General features: G+C 43.6%; 1 protein-coding gene across 9 annotated transcripts in view; it reads right to left on the bottom strand.

The window, feature by feature from the left end:
* The window catches only part of WDR17 (WD repeat domain 17), a 162,475-nt gene that overhangs the window by 81,111 nt on the left and 61,316 nt on the right, over positions 1 to 20,048 (bottom strand). For all 9 annotated transcript variants that reach the window (XR_016313747.1, XM_089684053.1, XM_089684052.1 and 6 more), the window contains 2 exons: positions 19,357 to 19,608; positions 9,181 to 9,303 (listed from right to left, as the gene is read on the bottom strand). Coding sequence is in view for 8 of the 9 variants with exons in the window: in XM_089684053.1 (XP_089540179.1) it covers positions 9,181 to 9,303; positions 19,357 to 19,608 (375 nt within the window). In the remaining variant the exon portion in view is untranslated. The remainder of the gene's footprint in view (positions 1 to 9,180; positions 9,304 to 19,356; positions 19,609 to 20,048) is intronic.

Raw genomic sequence — 20,048 nt, 5'->3', positions numbered from 1 at the left:
CGCGTTTCGTCACATCCGGGACTTAGTCATAAAGGCTATCCATCACTGGAGTTGTGTTGAGCACAAAGTGGAGCACATCATTGATTTTTTGCACAGTGTTGGTTTATTCTGTTTTTTGGTTTTGCACAATTTTTGGCACTAAATTTAGAGTGATATGGAATATTGTCATTAAGATAATGCACTATTGTGAGTTTTGTTTTTTTTTTAGGTATTTCCCAACTTTTGGGAGCCAGAGGGAAGGCTCAAACATCTTTAAAGAAATATCAAGTTGGAGTTTGGACATTGTTTTATTTATTTAAAGTTTGGACTTTGAATGACACTGGATATTAATTTCATTATATTTGTGGGAATGACTTTATTTATTTAATTTTATTTTTTAATTTTCACACATCTTGTTTGTATACTTGTATTTTTTGGAGATTTATTGTTGAAAAATTTGATTGCCACTAAATATAGGGTGGGAAGTTCAGAAGGTGGGGACCTATTCATATTGTTATTTAGTTATTATTTACGGTATGTCTTGAATGTAACTGTTTTGGGAAACCGTTAAATCAATGGGTTCAGTTCTGCTATAACTGAATAAGCTGAAGTTAGGAGCTATATTAATATTAAATATAATTTATTATACACTATATTGCCAAAAGTATTGGGACGCCTGCCTTTGAACTTTAATGACATATAATATTGAGTTGGCCCATCCTGTGCAGCTATAATAGCTTCAGCTCTTCTGGGAAGGCTGTCCACAAGGTTTAGGAGTGTGTCTATGGGAATGTTTGACCATTCTTCCAGAAGCGCATTTGTGAGGTCAGGCACTGATGTCAGACAAGAAGGCCTGGCTCGCAATCTCCACTCAAATTCATCCCAAAGGTGTTCTATTGGGTTGAGGCAGGCCAGTCAAGTTCCTCCACCCCAAACTCACTCATCCATGTCTTTATGGACCTTGCTTTGTGCACTGGTGCGCAGTCATGTTGGAAAAGGAAGGGGCCATCCCCAAACTGTTCCCACAAAGTTGGGAGCATGAAATTGTCCAAAATGTCTTGGTATGCTGACGCCTTAAGAGTTCCCTTCACTGGAACTAAGGGGCTGTCAGGGCAGGAGCTGAGGAACGGACAGGCAGGCCTAACAATGTAACGCACTGGCTGACGACAACCACCACCCACAGACCGAAGTCCCTCAGGGCGCGGAGTCTAAGTCCCAGGCTGCCCTTCACCAGGGCCCCTGATGGTGGGGATGGACTTGACGCAGCCAGGAACCAGGTCGCGGCCCCCGAGACACCTCAGCTGTGGTAATGGCCGCCGCCAATGGCGTGTAGCTGGTGGAAGAGACAAAAGAGTAGTCAGACAAGCCGGGGTCAACAACAACAGGACAGAACAGTACAGGACAGCAGACGAGAATCACAGGTCACGAGCCGGGTTCAGCAACAGAGGGTCAGATCAAAGAAGAATACAAAGAATAGTCAAGACAAGCCGAATCAGATACCAGGAGAGTCACGAGAGTCAGAACAGAGTAACAGCAACACAAAGACACAAGTGCAAAGAGCATGTGCGGGCCACAGGCTTATATGTCATCAGCCACACCCCTCTGGAGGATGGACCACAGAAACCTGAAGGCATAAAAGGGCTCCCATCATGCACAGCAGAATCCAAGATGGACACCAGCACATGAAGTAACATAACCACAGGGAAAAGGTAGGACCTTGACAGTACCTCCCCCTCAAGGACCCCTCCCCCTCCGCGGCTCAACAAAAGGTTTCTGAGGAAAGCGGGTATGAAAAGCGCGGAGGAGGGCAGGAGCATGGACATCCGCGGAAGGAACCCAGGAACGCTCCTCGGGACCATAACCGCGCCAATGAACCAGGAACTGTAATTGACCGCGCACCAATCGAGAGTCCAGGATCCGGCTCACCTCATACTCCTCATGACCGTCAACCCGGACAGGACGGGGCCGAGGAAGAGAGGTAGTGAAGCGATTGCAGATCAGAGGTTTCAACAGGGAAACATGAAAGATATTGGAGATCTGCATCCCAGACGGAAGGGCAAGTGCATAGGCCACCGGATTCACTTTGCGGAGAATGCGGAAAGGACCGACAAAACGGGGAGCCAGTTTGGGTGTGGGCACCCGAAGATTGAGGTTGCGAGTAGACAACCACACCCGATCGCCGACCTGGTATGAAGGAGCGGGCAACCGTCTGCGATCAGCCTGGAACTTCTGGCGCTGAGCTGAGTCCCTCAAGGCCCTCTGGATCTGCCCCCAAGAAGAACGCAGGGCAGCAAGATGGTTCTCCACAGCCGGAATGTCCTGTGGTGAGAACCTCTCAGGTAATACCGTGGGTTGAAACCCACAGTTGGCCATGAAGGGAGACATCCCGGTGGAGGAGTTGACCGCCGAGTTCCTGGCAAACTCTGCCCACGGCAGGAGATCGGCCCAATCATCCTGATGGTCTGAAATATAACACCGAAGGAATTGTTCTAAGGCCTGATTGGAACGCTCCGCAGCCCCATTGGCCTGCGGGTGGTAGGCTGATGAAAAGGAGAGACTAATACCCAACTGGGAGCAGAAGGCACGCCAGAATCTGGACACAAACTGACTCCCGCGGTCTGAGACAATCACCTTAGGTAACCCATGCAGGCGAAAAATCTCCCTGGAAAAGACCGTGGCCAGTTCCTGCGCTGTGGGTAATTTCCTGAGTGGAATGCAATGGCACATCTTGGAAAACCGATCGACGATCATGAGGATGACCGTATGACCAGGAGACACCGGGAGGTCTACAATAAAGTCCATCCCTAGATGTGACCAAGGACGCTCCCCATTGGGAATGGGTTGCAGAAGACCCAAAGGAAGAAGCCGTGGAGACTTATTCTGGGCACAGATCGAACATGCCGCTACATAAGAGGCAATGTCGGCACGGAGGGTTGGCCACCAGAATAAGCGAGAGACGACCCAACACAGCTGGTTCTTCCCTGGATGCCCGGCAGTTTTGGCGTTATGGTAGGTACGCAGCAGGCGGGTGCGCAATCCCTCGGGTACGAAACATCTACCCTCCGGCCTCCCGGGAGGAGCATCAGTTTGAGCCGCCAAAATCTGCTCCCCAAGGGGAGAGGTCAGACTGGTGCGAATGGCAGCCAGGATCTGATCTGGAGGTATAAGTGAGATTGGCTCAGAGTCCTCCCTGGACAACTCAGAGTATTGCCGTGATAACGCATCAGCCCTGACATTCTTGGAACCAGGCAAATATGAAACCACATAGTTGAAGCGTGACAAGAACAGAGCCCATCTGGCCTGGCGGGGTGTCAATCTCTTGGCCTCCGAAAGATAAGTCAGGTTCTTGTGATCGGTAAGAATGAGGACCGGAACCGCGGAACCCTCGAGCAGGTGCCTCCATTCCTTGAGAGCCAGAATGATGACCAACAACTCCCGATCTCCAATCTGGTAGTTGCACTCAGCCGAGGAAAGCTTCCTGGAGTAGAACCCGCAGGGAAGTAGGGGTTCATCGGGTGACCGACGCTGAGACAGGAGAGCCCCTACTCCCGTCTCGGAAGCATCAACCTCGAGGACGAAGGGCAACCCAGGATTGGGATGCGAAAGAATCGGAGCCGAAGCAAAGGCAGCTTTCAGAGCCTCGAAAGCTCTGATGGCCTCGGATGGCCACTCGTGAGGGTTACTCCCCTTCTTGGTTAGGTCAGAGAGAGGCTTTGCCAATGTGGAGAAGTTCCTGATGAACTTCCGATAGTAGTTGGCAAAACCCAGAAAGCGCTGAATGGGCCGAAGACCATTGGGACGAGGCCACTGCAGAACTGCCGCAACCTTCTGAGGGTCCATGGAAAATCCCTCCGCGGAAATTATGTAGCCCAAAAAGGCAACCTGGGATCGATGGAACTCGCACTTCTCGAGTTTACAAAAGAGTCCGTTCTCACGCAATCGTTGCAGCACCTGCTTAACATCCTGGACATGGGACTCCATGGAGGTAGAGTAAACCAAGATGTCATCCAGGTAAACCACTACGCATTGCTGCAACAAATCACGAAGGACATCGTTTATGAATTCCTGAAAGACCGCGGGCGCGTTACACAATCCGAAGGGCATCACCAGGTATTCGTAGTGCCCAGTTCTGGTGTTAAACGCGGTCTTCCACTCATCCCCCTGTCTGATCCGTACGAGGTTGTACGCCGCCCTAAGGTCGAGTTTGGTAAAGACCGTTGCTCCCTTAAGGCGGTCGAATAACTCAGAAATCAAAGGAATTGGATATGCATTATTAATGGTAATCCGATTGAGACCCCTATAATCGATGCAGGGCCTCAATTCCCCACCTTTCTTCTTTACGAAAAAAAACCCCGCTCCTGCTGGGGAAGTAGACTTACGAATGTGCCCCCGGGAAAGCGCATCCACCACGTACTCCTCCATGGCCTTATTCTCCGCAACCGAGAGAGGGTACACCCTGCCACGTGGAGGAGTGGCCCCGGGTTGCAGGGATATGGCGCAGTCGTAAGGACGATGCGGTGGTAAGGTACCAGCGCGTACCTTATCGAACACGTCCCGGTATTCCCCATAGTCGGTGGGCAACGCAGAGTCTGAGGAGGCACACAATACCTTAACCGGCCCCCGGATGCACCCGGCCCCACACTGTGGAGACCATGAGAGAATCTCGGCTGTTTGCCAATTGAAGGTTGGATTGTGCCTCTGGAGCCAGGGATACCCCAAAACCACCGAATAGTGTGGGGAAGAAATCACCTGAAAACAGGCCAACTCCCTGTGAACAGCCCCAATGGCTACCTCTATTGGCAGGGTCTCGTGGGTAACCTGCGGTGGCTGCAGGGGCCTGCCATCTATTGCTTCGAGAACCAATGGGGCAGCACGAGCCTGCAGGGGAATGGAGTGCTGCGCAGCAAACGAGCTGTCCAAGAACAACCCACCGGCCCCAGAGTCTACCAACGCCTGGGCCGTCACCGAGCCCCCTGTCCAAGAAAGGACCACGGTGATCAGTGGCTTATCCTTGCGGAACGCCGGGGACGAGGAAACTCCACCCAAGATCTGTCCCCGACATGATCTCAGGTGCGAGCGTTTCCCGGACGGACCGGACAAGACTGCCGAAAGTGCCCACCGAGGCCACAGTACAGGCAGCGACCCTCCCGACGCCGAGCGGCCCGCTCCCCCTCGGAAAGGCGAGCAAACCCCAGCTGCATGGGTTCCCCACCAGACAAGCTATCCCCAGGAGGCGTGGGAGGAGAGGGAGGAACGGGTGGGACAGAAAACGCAGGTGCCAGTCGATTGGAAGGCCTCCGCAGGCGTTCCTTGAGTGAAGGCCTCTCCCTGAGCCTGGTGTCAATCAGGATCAGGAAAGAGATGAGCTCCTCCAACACCACAGGCAGTTCCTTAGCTGCAATCTCGTCCTTCAATGAGTCAGAAAGACCATGGGAAAACGCAGCCACCAGAGCCTCATTGTTCCAACCGACCTCTGCCGCCAGGGTACGAAACTCTATAGCGTACTCGGCCACGGTCCGTGAACCCTGATGCATGGTCATGAGCAGCTTGGCCGCCGAGGCGGAACGAGCCGGTACGTCGAATACCCTACGGAAGGCATCGACAAAACCAGAAAAATCTTGAATCACCGGGTCGTTCCTCTCCCATAAGGGATTTGCCCAGGCCAAGGCCTTGTCTGAGAGTAGTGAGATGAGGAACCCCACCTTTGACCTCTCAGACGGAAAGGCGTGGGGTATTAATTCAAAATAAATACCCACCTGGTTGAGGAACCCACGACACTGACTCGGCTCACCCCCAAAGCGCTGTGGAAGAGGGGCTGAACCGGTCATACCTCTGGACACCGCGGGTGCCGCATCAGCCGCGGCGGTAGGCACAGCAAGCGGAACAGCAGCGGAAGCGACCACCGGAGCGACAACCGGCCTAACAACACCAGGAGTAAGATGCGCGGTGCGTGCAAGCAGAGTTTGCAACGCCTGAGCGAACTGATCCAACAGGTGATCCTGTTGATCGAGTCTGGCGACTAGCATTGGGAGCGAAGGCGTGCCTGCACCGTCAGGGTTCATGGCACTTGTGTAATGTCAGGGCAGGAGCTGAGGAACGGACAGGCAGGCCTAACAATGTAACGCACTGGCTGACGACAACCACCACCCACAGACCGAAGTCCCTCAGGGCGCGGAGTCTAAGTCCCAGGCTGCCCTTCACCAGGGCCCCTGATGGTGGGGATGGACTTGACGCAGCCAGGAACCAGGTCGCGGCCCCCGAGACACCTCAGCTGTGGTAATGGCCGCCGCCAATGGCGTGTAGCTGGTGGAAGAGACAAAAGAGTAGTCAGACAAGCCGGGGTCAACAACAACAGGACAGAACAGTACAGGACAGCAGACGAGAATCACAGGTCACGAGCCGGGTTCAGCAACAGAGGGTCAGATCAAAGGAGAATACAAAGAATAGTCAAGACAAGCCGAATCAGATACCAGGAGAGTCACGAGAGTCAGAACAGAGTAACAGCAACACAAAGACACAAGTGCAAAGAGCATGTGCGGGCCACAGGCTTATATGTCATCAGCCACACCCCTCTGGAGGATGGACCACAGAAACCTGAAGGCATAAAAGGGCTCCCATCATGCACAGCAGAATCCAAGATGGACACCAGCACATGAAGTAACATAACCACAGGGAAAAGGTAGGACCTTGACAGGGGCCAAGCCCAACTCTTAAAAAATAACCCCACACCATAATCCCCCTTCCACCAAACTTCACACTTGGCACAATGCAGTCAGGCAAGTACTGTTCTTCTAGCAACTGACAAACCCAGACACGTCCATCAGATTGCCAGACAGAAAAATGTGATTTGTCACTCCAGAGAACACGTTTCCACTGCTCTAGAGTCCAGTGGCGCAATGCTTTATACCACTGCATCCAATACTTTGCATTGCACTTGGTGATGTAAGGCTTAGATGCAGCTGCTTGGCCATGGAAAACCTATTCCATGACGCTCTCTACACGCTGTTGTTGTGCTAATCTGAAGGCCACATGACGTTTGGAGGTCTTTAGCTGTTGACTCTGCAGACAGTTGGTGACTTCTGCGCATTGTGTGTTTCACTGTGTGCTGACCTTGTTCTGTCATTTTACGTGGCCTACCACTTCATGGCTGAGTTGCTGTTGTTCCCAGTTGCTTCTACTTTGTTATAATACCACTAACAGTTTACCATGGAATATTTAGTAGCAAAGAAATTTCACTGATGGGCTTATTGCACAGGTGGCAACCTATCATGGTACCACGCTTGAGTTCACTGAGCTCCTGAGAACAACTCATTCTTTCACAAATGTTTATAGAAGCAGTCTGCATGCCTAGGTGCTTGATTATATACAGTACACCTTTGGCCATGGAGGTGATTGGAACACCTGAATCCAATGATTTGGAGGGGTGTCCCAATACTTTTGGCATTATAGTGTATATTTATTAAACAAATGCAACATAAAATTTGAATATATATTATAGAAATCACTTTTATGTAGGAACAGTATAAAAAACAAACTGAATAACAATTAAGCACTTTATCATACCTACGATCAAAACATAATAATGAAAACAGCCATTTAGCAGCTAAAGCAGTTTTAAGATGATTATACTTTCAAAAGTATCATAACTCTGACATAGGATTTTGGGTACAAGAGCCTTTATATACCATTCCCAAAACTTTATGAACTGTTACTAAACAGTTAGTGTTTTACTGTATTATGCATGTTTAATGTAAGACAGGGTGAGGAAATGCACTACACTCTGCTGAAATGAGTACATGACTTGGAACATTAGAAATATGTGTGTAGTTCTTTGCAGAGCCTGAAGCCATAAGTTGCTGATCAAAACTTTGTTATTAAAGAGAACTTGTTGACTTTATCTAAAGAAATCAAAGGTTCAGTTCTCTGCAAAAAAAGTATATTTTGCACACCTCTTCGACACTTCCAGGACTCTCAGATACCTCTGTTACCTACCACGCACTGTAGTTCCACCCCAGCATCACTACAGGACACAGCAGTGATGTAGGGGTTGGAGGATTACACTACAGCATGAGGTGAGAGACAGAACCCAACGTTCCCGGAAATAGGTCAGCCAGGCAACTCGTATGTTAAAAGAAGGCCAGGAAAAGAAATACTCGTAGTTTTATTAACAGAGGTTTCTTGCATGAACTTCACCCTGGTTACTGTGAAAAATGCTAAAACAGCATGAGGTTCCCAGCCCTTAGAAGCTTATCTATAAAAAAAACATTCTTTATGGCTTTAGTGAGCTAACTTACCTGTAATGAAGGATGTCCCATGTCTTGCAGGCAGCTGGATACCGGAGAAATCATCACATACAGGGATGCCCCGTTCTCTTTCTGGCTCTGATCTTCTAGAATCTAGAGCCGTGGGGGGTTCATAGTTTTGCATTTTCTGTGAAGCTGCTGTGAAAAAGTTTCCAATGAGGACCTGTCTTCTCCAATGAGAAAAGTTCTTTCACTGCCTGTGTGAACATTCAATCTGTGAATGGTGAAAAGAATCCTGTGACTCATCACACTCTCCTCTATTCACAGATTGTGTTACAGGCAGTGAAAGCAATGAAAAAATGTTTCTCAATGGACAGGGAGGGAGCAGGGGAAGGGTCCTCACCAGGAACTTTTCACAGCAGGTTCACAGAAAATCCAAACTATTAACCCCCTGCGCACTGGAAGTTCAGAAACAGAAAGAGGATGGGGACTCCAAGCACAGAGAAATATATACAGATCCAGATGCTTGCACAACATGAGACATCATACATTACAGGTAAGTTAGCTCACTAAACCTATAGGTCTCATGCACACTGAGCATTTTAAAAATGACGGTAACGTTAGCTGTATAACGTTTTTCTGTGTTTTTTTTTTTACATTAGCCTCTTTGTGCATGAACACATAGGATAAAATGCTGGGGAGTTTAATGGCTGTAGAAAAAAAGCCAGAAGCCAAAAACAACAGCTGTAAATATGCCCAGTGTGCATGAGGCCTTCGAGTCAGGACTATGTGTACAGAAGGTGGATACTGCCTGTACTAATCAGACATACTATAAACAGCAAATGTGTGAAAATGCAAGCAAGTTGCAATAGACAATAGCTCCTTTTATTTACAGTAACATAAACAATCATTTTTATAAATGTCTCTTCTGCTTTTACTCTTCTTAGGAGATACTCACTTTTTTTCTTGGGAGGAGAGTTGAGGACATGTAATGCATGGAAGCCAGTCTTCTTTAACTTGAAATTATCTATAGGTGTTGTCTTGGAAACATTCCATACCCGTAATACACCAACCTGGGAATCTAAACATACCATAAAAGTGTGAAACATATTACAGAATGACATGTATGTCAATAATTTTTACTAATAAGTTCTTCATTGACATTATTCATATTCACTGTCCCATTGTAGTCATTCTTAAAGTGTATGTTGGGGAAAAAAACAAAAACATATAAAGTACATCTGTGCAATACATGCACCTTTCCCCATGCTTTGTCTCTTTAAAAACACAAATAGTATAAAATTATCTGTATAAAGGATACATGAGCTTTTAGATTTCAGTGCCTCTGCTTAAATAAAAGTCCATGCAGTGTTGTCAACCCCACCCGAGTTGGACTACAGAATACCCGTCAATTCTATAACATAAGGTGATATTCTGTAGTTCAGCAGAGAACTCAGATATTGCTTTCAGCACTGCTTGTATTATTAGTGCAGTAAAGGTCCAAGAAGGCTGGGATTGGTAGACAGAGGCTGAAAACTATAGCAACGAATTTTTAGAAGTCAGCAGAGTACATAATATTAACAAATGTTTAATTTCTCAAACCACACATACACTGCTCAAAAAAATTAAAGGAACACTTTTTAATCAGAGTATAGCATCAAGTCAATTAAACTCCTGGGATATTGATCTGGTCAGTTAAGTAGCAGACGGGGTTGTTAATCAGTTTCAGCTGCTTTGGTGTTAATGAAATTAACAACAGGTGCACTAGATGGGCAACAATGAGATGACCCCCAAAGCAGGAATGGTTTTACAGGTGGAAACCACTGACATTTTTTCCCTACTCATCTCTTCTTACTGTTTTTCACTAGTTTTGCATTTGGCTAGCGTCATTGTCACTACTGGTAGCATGAGGCGATACCTGCACTCTACAGAGGTTGCACAGACAGTCAGACTCCTACAGGATGGCACATCAATACGTGCCATTTCCAGAAGGTTTGCTAGGTCTCCCAGCACAGTCTCAAGAGCATGCAGGAGATTCCAGGAGACAGGTAGTTACTCTAGGAGAGCTGGACAGGGCCTTAGAAGGTCCTTAACCCATTAGCAGACCGATATCTGCTCCTTTGTGCAAGGAGGAACAGGATGAGCATTGCTAGAGCCCTACAATATAACACTCCAGTGGGCCACTTGTGTGAATGTCTCTGACCAAACAATCAGAAATAGACTTCATGAGGGTGGCCTGATGTCCTCTAGTGGGCCCTATGCTCACTGCCCAGCACCATAGCGCTCGATTGGCATTTGCCATTGAACACCAGAATTGGCAGGTCTGCCACTGGTGACATGTGCTTTTCACAGATGAAAACAGGTTCACCCTGAGCACATGCGACAGATGTGAAAGGGTCTGAAGAAGCCGGGAAGAACGTTATGCTGCCCGTAACATTTTTCAGCGTGACCGTTTTTGTGGTGGGTCAATGATGGTCTGGGGAGGCATATCCATGGAGGAATGTACAGACCTCTGCAGGCTAGACAATGGCACCCTGATTGCCATTAGGTATAGGGATGAAATCCTTGGACCCATTGTCAGACCCTACGCTGGTGCAGTGGGTCCTGGGTTCCTCCTGGTGTACAACAATCCCCGGCCTCATGTGGCGAGAGTATGCAGGCAGTTCCTGGAGGATGAAGGAATTGATACCATTGAATGGCCCCCACACTCGCCTAACCTAACTCCAATAGAACACCTCTGGGATATCATGTTTACATCCAACTGACGCCACCAAGTTGCACCTCACACTGTCCAGGGGCTTAGTGATGTCCTGTTCCAGATCTGGGAGGAAATAACCCAGGACACCATCAGTCGTTTCATTAGGAGCATGCCCCGACATTGTCAGGTATGCCTACAAGCACATTGGGGGCCATGCAAACTACTGAGTACCATTTTGAGTTGTTGCAATGAAATTTCAGCAAAATGGACTAGCCCTCTGCATCATTTTTTCACTTTAATTTCGGGGTGTCTTTGAATTCAGTCCTCTGTAGGTTGATCATTTTCATTTCCATCAAACGATGGGGCATCCTTACGTTCCTAACACATTACCCAGTCCATATCAATATAGATATCCAGCATGATATTTTTCCCCATTAATACCTGATATGTTTTCAAAGTGTTCTTTGAATTTTTTAAGCAGTGTACAACAAAGGGCACATTCTTTTCAATGTTATCTCTTATGTAATGTATTGAAAATTCTGTAGGCACTAACATTTGTGAACATAAAAAAAAGGGAATAGCAACCTGTGGAATACAACTAGACTTAAAGTAGAATTCCAGGCTAACATTACCTATTCTTAAAAATGTTCCCTCTTCCCTCCTGCTACCTATCCTGCCTAACCTGTGTAAAAAAGATCCATATACGTACCTGTTTTTAGTCCGCTGCTCCTGTGTTGGTCACCCATAGCTAGGGTGTTGAAGCACCAAAAGAATAGCGATAACTATACTATGGGCGCTCAGTGAAATAGTAAATAGTAAAAATTACCCTGCAAAGGAAGTTGCTTATACTTACATATTCTAAGGGCACTCTGGTCTGGTCACATGATTGGCTCCCAGTGGCAGCATCAGGGGAGAAGAGGGACAGACAATGGATGCCCCATAGCAAGCCTATGGGTGTTGTCACCGCCGAGGCATTTCAGCCATTATTGGCAATCTCTCCTCTTCCATCAACCTGGCTGCTGGGGAGCTCACATGACCAGACGGTAGTGCCCTCAGAATAGGTAAGTATAAGCATCTTCCTTTTACATAGTAGTTAGAAAATAATTTAGAAGGGGGGTGGGTGCAGTTTTAGTCTTAGTTACATTGATCCTGGACTTCCACTTTATGAACACTAGCAGCATGTAACTGCATTAATATTGAACTGTGCGGTGTACAAAAATAGGTTAATGCTTAGTGAAACCAGTGACACTGTATTGTAATAACTTCTGACTTCTGTGTGCATAGTGTTTACCTGCATTGTGAAAGGAAACAGGTAAATGCATTTTGTACATTTTTTTGTTGGAGACAAATCTTAACTGATGTAAATCGCCATGAGCTGAGGAAGTTAACTGATGTCAATGCATATTAAAGCACAAAGATTCATGAAGAAAAACTTTAAAAAATAGTAAAAAAATACTTTTTTGCTACGGTTTTCAACTTGCTTTATTGTGCCAAGGAGGACTACGCATGTAGGTATTAACTCTTAGTGGCTTCAAAATCATGATCTTCCAGGATCTCTCAAGTACAGCATTGAAAAATAGAGGAGCTCTTTGGCCTTTTATGTTTATTCTAAAGCAGGTAACATTTCCCATTTTGTCTTTCTCTCACTCTCTGTCAAAAATATGCCAAACAGCAACCTTCAGACACTAAATCAAATTATTCTTCCGGAAATAGCAGATCTCATTAGTGGAGCTCCCAGAATGGTATAGGGAATTCCATCTCTCAGATGACTGGCCAGAGACAGCAGGTGGCAGACAGATTCACGTCTCTCAAACAGCAAGCAAGAACTAGATGGTAAGACAGAGACCGAACAAAATCTTTTGCCAACACACATACTCTCAAGCATTGCTTGCCGGAATGATGAAATACAACATTTTATGGAAATAATTTAAACAGGATGCAAAGGATCTATTTCTCTCATTCTGTACTGTGGTACTGTGTGTATTAAGCTAGTATGCCCTAGCATTGAAGTTTGGTCAATTTAGGGTTTTCGAAATAACTACAGCTTTTCCATCTTGGCAACAATACAACACCTTCCCTACAAACAAGATTACAACCACTTAACCAAAGATGAAATCTGGGTAGTGTGCTAGCATTAACAGGCTTAAGCTGACCATAGATGAGTCCATATTTTTCATTCAATCAGTGAGTGGAATGAAAAAAAAATGAACCGATTCCACCATCCACACATTTACGCTATAGCCTGCACTACTGATTGATCAAACATTTTCCAACATGGTGGTTGAACAGAAGTAAACTGTTCAACCACAGTCGCCATACGGGGATCAAAATGTGGCTGGTGGCTGCTGAAAATGCCAATCCATGTATCGTCAGCTGCACTTCTAGAAAGTATAAAACCTTTGAGGCCATTCTAACTCTATGTTTTATTCCATACGGACATCTTTACCAAAATCTTAGCCACTAGACCTTTCCCAATTATCTCTTCAATCGCTGACTTTCACCAATAAGGTTTTGTATTTGGCAAAGGGGCCTGAACTAACACAATAAACAAATTCATCTTCATAAATAGGTAGCCAGTTTGGGTCTGAGGAATATTTCTGTCTATAAATAGATAAAAATAGCAAAAAAATTGAACAACTGTCCTAAAGTGAAGCTTTATTTGAAGAAAAATCCTAGTAAAAAAGCCAATGAAGAGACAATGAAACAGACTTACTAAAGGATTTGAGAATGTTCACACACTAAAATGTGTGAATTCACTTCAATTATCCAATCATGTAAAAAGAAAACCCGTTTAGCTCTTTGATCTGCACATGATTGGATAACTGAAGTGAATAGTCACACAATTTATTGAGTGAACATTCTGAAATCCTTTAGTAAATTAACCTCATTATGTCTCTTCTGTAATAAATGCTTCTTGCCTGTCTACCAGCAAATGTCTGTAGGTGTTATGTGTAGCTCAGTACATTCACGGCATGCCTTCATGCCAGGATGAATTAAATCCTCTGTTCATGCGCAGGAGTTATGCCATCCTGGGACAGCCAATGAAGTTGGTTGAGACCCTGAAGCTGGAAGAAGATTGGACAAAGATGTTAGCAGAGGAGAAATGAGAATTAGAAATAGTATATTTTGTAATAAAAATGGATCTTACTCTTTTGAATAATTCACTGGCTACAGCTGGCTTCATAAAGAGTTCTTCTTTCTTGTTCTTTCTAAATGTCTTGTTTTAGTGCATTGACATGATTCCACTTTCTCCTTCCCACTAGAGTTTACCCACTCATGAGGTAAAGGAAATCTGGCATGCATCAATAAATACTTTCAAACAGCCATGATACAACTGGGAAATAGGAATCTGTCAAAATCCTAACAGTGAGATTTACTAAGAACAGGTAGACTTATTAGGTACCCGAGTGAGTCATACTGTACCATGATAAAACAAAAAAAAAAACTTAACACCAACTTAAAACATACTAAAAGCTCATTTCAATTGCAATAATAATTTTCAGCCTCAACACATGCTACAAAAGCTTTTAGTATGTTTTACCTTGGTATTAATAAAATATTGATTTTTTTTTTCTTATCATAGTATGGGGTTGATTTGCTAAAGCTGCAGAGTGCAAAATTTGGTGCACCTATGTAAAGAAACCAGTCAGCTTCCATTTTTTTTGTTAAAGGTTAAAGTGATACTAAACCCAGCCCTGCATTCACTATATCTGGTCTCCCACAGTACACAAAACATGGAAATACAATCATTTTAGTAAAAAGATCTGCTAAATACCCTTTCTCATCAGCAGTTAGAGCAGTCTTGTAACAGTATCCAGCTGAGCACTGCTTAAAGCTTGTCGGAGGAGTTTTCATTCTGCTCTGACTGTCCTATGAGGCTGCGTAACCCCTGACCCTCTGTCTGGACAGTGCTGATTGGCCCTGTGCTTTACACATGCACCCTTCCAAAGAAAAGAAAACTCTCCAGCTATATACGCTAAAGTAAGCATGTGCAGAGTGACTCCTAGAGCTCTCTACTATCAGCAGATGGATTGGGGACAGTAGAAGAAGGGAAGGATCAGTGAAGGAAGGATGAAATAGCCTTTTTACACAATGCGGATTAACCACTTAGGTTCCACAGTGAGTATAACAAGCTTGATTTACTGAATTACAGACTGATTTTACTGTTGTGGGCTTAGTAACACTTTAACTGAACAAGCTGAAATAAGACACTGATTGGCTACTATGCACAGCTGCACCAGGTTTTGCACTCTCCAGTTTTAGTAAATCAACCACCATGTCTCATTCAGGTAGCTAAAAACTTTGCCTCTTCTTACCATATTTCTTTGTGTGTGGCTAATTTGGGATGTGATATCCTACATAATAATAATAATCTATCCTCAACTTTTGAGTGTATTTGAAAATCCTAACAATGAAATGAAATTATTATTCTCTTTAAAGAACCTTCATATTGGTTTGGCTGCAAATTATTTTTAAGGCTTCTGTTTTTAGGGAACAAGATATATGAATTTTAGACTTACTCAGCTGGTGTCATTTAGTATTACAATACAATCATACAAACACAATTCTAGACCATTAGAACCACAACATTTGACTGGGTGGACATCTGTATTATTAAAGGAAGGTGCCAGAAATGTCCTTTGGTAGCTACAGTGAAACAGGTGAACAACAATGTGAGAGAAGTTGAGTTACCAAACACAGAACATCATCCTAATCAACTGGATCCTTCACTAAAAATGTAATTAATTTTCTGTCTTTCTATAATAAGCACTTTACTTGCCATATTATAGATGCCCACTTGGTCTGTATAAAGAGAGGCACTTGGAAGTTAGTTTTATGGCTAATAAAGATAACTATACATACTTTGAAATGTTCCAAATGGCTGACAGATTCATATCAACTTACGATCATAATAAAATGAATTGCACTTCGAAGAAGGTTATTAGTTTGTGGTAGTTTAAAGCAACTCTGTTGCGATTTAAAATATAAGTAAAACTAAACAATGCCTGCAAAGAAAGTGAAAAGTTTAATACTTCCCTAATACTTCCCTGCTGCCCATGCCTTCACACTATGACATTCTCAAGCAAAACTTGCTAAACGAAATCTTCCTGGAGTGTCGAGTCCAGGTGTCTTCTAATAAATCACACTGCATCGCTAAAAAATATAATCTTTAAAAGTAACTCGGCAATGAAGTAGATAATATAGTTCATAAATGAATAAATGATGAATAAATATTAAAAATTCAGAAGTTCAAAAGGTGACAATAGTGCTCTGAAGGTGCCTGCTCCAATAATAATCCAGTGCTAGTGCAAATGGGTGTAGTAAAATTGCACACTCACCAGATGCGCAACATAAATGCGCATGTAAATATATAGCCAGATGTCCTCTTAAGGAGATCAGGGTAGACCAGGTGGTGGATTATCCTCCCTCTGAAGGGTGAGTGGCACATCAGATAGCTCTAGGACACTACTTGGATCCAAATCAGCCAGAGGTCTCCTTAAGGGTTGGGTGGGTGTTGCTGCCTGGGTATACAGGAGATTCCCTCTCTGGATACTGGGATGGATCTTTGGTCTTGAATGGGTTTCTGAAAACCAATTACTCCTCCAGGGAGTTAGACAAAAAGATGCCCATAGTGTAGTAAGGTAAAAAGTAGTTTATTTAAGGGTACATTCCCACAGTAAAAAGTATTAGAACCGAAGTAAGATTTGTCTGTGGGAATGTACCCTTAAATAAATCTGATCTCCTTAAGAGGACATCTGGCTATATATTTACATGCACATTTATGTTGCGCATCTGGTGAGTGCGCAATTTTACCACACCCATTTGCACTAGCACTGGATTATCATTGGAGCAGGCACCTTCAGAGCACTATTGTCACCTTTGAACTTCTGAATTTTTAATATTTATTCATCATTTATTCATTTCTGAAGTTCATTATCTACTTCATTGCTGAGTTACTTTTAAAGATTATATTTTTTAGCACTGCACTGTGATTTATTAGTTTTATTAAGATTTTATTTGGTTACCTTTCGTGCATAGCTGCTCTTTTTAGTGCTCTCGCATATCTTTTACCTTTTTATATCCAGGTGTCTTCTTCTCTCTGTGGTTTCAACCACTGACCGCTATGTCAGGACACAAACTTGAAAGGCAGAAGGAACCACAGAGTGCAGGAAAAGACTAGGCATCTGACAGACCAGAAGTATGCCAGATGCTGAACATTCTTAAAGTTTTATTAAACCCACAACAGTAAAATCAGTCTGTATATGCAGTAAAACATGCTTGTTATACTCACTGTGGAACCTAAGGGGTTAATCTTCCGCATTGTCTAAAATGACTGTTTGATCCTTTTTTACCTTATACTCCTCTTCTACTGTCCTCAATCTATCTGCTGATAGTACAGAGCTCTAGGAGTCACTCTGCACATGCTCAGTTTAGTGAATATGGCAAGAGAGTTTTTTTTTCTTTGGTTGGGTGCATGTGATCAGCACAGGGCCAATCAGCACTGTCCAGAGGGTGAGGAGTTATGAACCCTCATAGGACAGTCAGAGGAGAATGAAAACTCCTCCTACAAGCTTTAACCAGTGCTCAGCTGGACACTGATAGAAGACATAAGACTGCTATATACTGCTGATGAGAAAAAGTATTTAGCAGTTTATATTTAATACAATAATTCCATTTCCATGTCGCGTGTACTGTAGGAGATCAGATGGAGTGAATGCAGGGTCCTGGGTTTAGTAACACTTTAACTGTTAAAACAGAGGGAGAAAATCTCCAATTTGTTTTGCTTTATTTGTACAAAATATTGTATTGTCTCCCGTTATATTGTAAAGCGCTGAGCAAACTGTTAAATCCTGTATAATAATAATAATAACACTGTTCAACAAATTTTTATTTTTTGCCAGTTTTGGAAACAAAAGGATCCATTTCTTAATGAATTTCACATTCTGAGTTCAAATATAACAATGAAATTTGTCAATTGGCTCTAGTTTTTCTGTAAACGGAAGGTTTTCTACTATAGGCGTAATGACTACATAATGCACAATAATTATATAGATGTCTTTCCACAAATATAAAGCAAGTGATATTGACTACATAACAAAGCCTAAATGGCATAATATATTGCATAGGATTACCAAGAAAAATTATAGCCATAAGCTAAGTTGAATCATTTTAATACTTAAGATTCTCACTAGTTTTGTCTTCAGTTTGTGTCGGTTTTGCTTCTCTTGGCTTTTCTCTTGTATTCGAGGAAAGGGCTATCTCTTACAACTGCACGTGACTACACGCTTCAGGTTCTTCCTCACTTGACTCAACCACGAAGGATTCTGGTGCTTTAGGAATTGGTAGCCCCTCTCCATGAGGAACTGGACGTATTGCCGATGGAATATTTGGATAGTGCACAGATAACTTTTTCTTCTTATGTAGCCCTTTTACAATTGGAGGCACCATACAAAAGTAACAATTACTAACATGATCTGTTGGCTCTCTCCAAATCATTGGCACAGCGAAAGGCATAGATGCCTTTTTTCCATTCAACCATTGCTCCAGTGCCGTCCCACAAGAATTGCAGCATATATGTGGTGCCCAGCTCTTGTCCTGGTCTCCTATCTTGCAGCCAAAATACAAGTTGTAGGCTTTCTTAATCATTCCTGTTATCCTCCTTTTTTGTGAGATAAAAGTTATTTCACCGCAGATATAGCAGAAATTATCTGCTTTATTCACACAAGTTCGAGGCATTACTGAGTAGCCTATATAAGCATAAAACGAAATGTAAAGACGCTGTCGAACTACAATCAGCTACAGATACTGCAGCTTTTATGCAGTGAAGTGATGCAATTAAAGGCTAATATTGCATCATCTCAGTATACATGCAATTTTCTATTGGTCACCAGTATCAATTGCGCAATATGCAGCTGAAGTTGCATCATAATTTTGAATGGCTTACGTCATTAGATGGGTGAATATATCATGGAAACTAGAGACAATCAACATTTTTTAGGGTCATTTTCGTTTTCAGCACCCCAAAATTATGTAAGATTAGCTAATTTTATGCCCAAAACCTTTTACCTGTTGAACAGTGTAATAGTATCGTTTCTAAGCAAGAGTATCTTTGGAAGCCAGAGGAGTTTGGAAGCATAGGCAGCGTGAGGGGTGAGTATCAAACAAACAAGTATTTTTTTTTCTGTGCCATAATACAGTATTATAAAACATATTGTGCACCCTTGGGGGGAGAGTCAGAAACTGCAAATGACACCCACAAAACGTAGCAGTTTTCCACTACTAATCTATACTCTACAGTATGTCTTTATACAAGATACATTATGGCATAAAAAAGGTGTCAGCCTATATTGATAGCAAAAAGGAGAAATTGTTATAAAGAAGTCTGTCATTTCTGTGTTGTAATCTCATACAATAAGGCAGTACATATAGGCTTACCTCCTGTTATGAACATGCCTGGAGCTGTGGGGACCCAGGCCAAGCACTGGACAGACGCTGCTGCACTTGGAAAACTAAATGTAGTAATACATGATAAGGATTCAGAGTCTACTAGGCGAATCCCATTGTGTAAATTAGCAACAAGAAGGTAATCAGTGGACAGTGGGTCCCATTCTAGTGCCGTTACTGGATCCTCCTCATCTGTCCCCTCCAGTGATTCCGGTCGCAGGACATGCTTCTGACTCTTACAACCTAAACAAATAAAATAATGTCTATGTTTCTTGTAAAATAAACAATCTGTACATATTATGAGCATTTCTATTTCTATAGGCTTCTCATTTATGTAGCATGATCTGTACTAATCACCCATTTCACTAACCACACATTGACTACAGGATGGAACAAGGGTAGAAATTTCAGTTCCCTATTCTTCTGGTTAATATGGTGCATGGCAATATGTTTTCACTATATCACCATTATGTGATCTAACTACTAAAGACCATACTACTATCCTAATAAGGCAATAGTATAATCTATATTAACCCCTTCATAACAAACGTAAAATAAACCTGAGCACAGTTTTGCAACTTTGACATGTGTTTGTAAAAGTGTACATATCAATGTAGCTACTTAGTGTATCCAGACAAATTATACCTTGTTTAAGTCTTTTATTTGTTTTCATAATGTCACAG

The sequence above is a fragment of the Staurois parvus genome, unplaced genomic scaffold, assembly GCF_062004578.1.
Source record: "Staurois parvus isolate SC_StPar_1 unplaced genomic scaffold, SC_StPar_1.0 ptg000334l, whole genome shotgun sequence".
NCBI classification, from domain to species: Eukaryota; Metazoa; Chordata; class Amphibia; order Anura; family Ranidae; genus Staurois; species Staurois parvus.
Note: the sequence above shows the minus strand (reverse complement) of the source record. Positions and strands in the feature narration are given on the sequence as shown.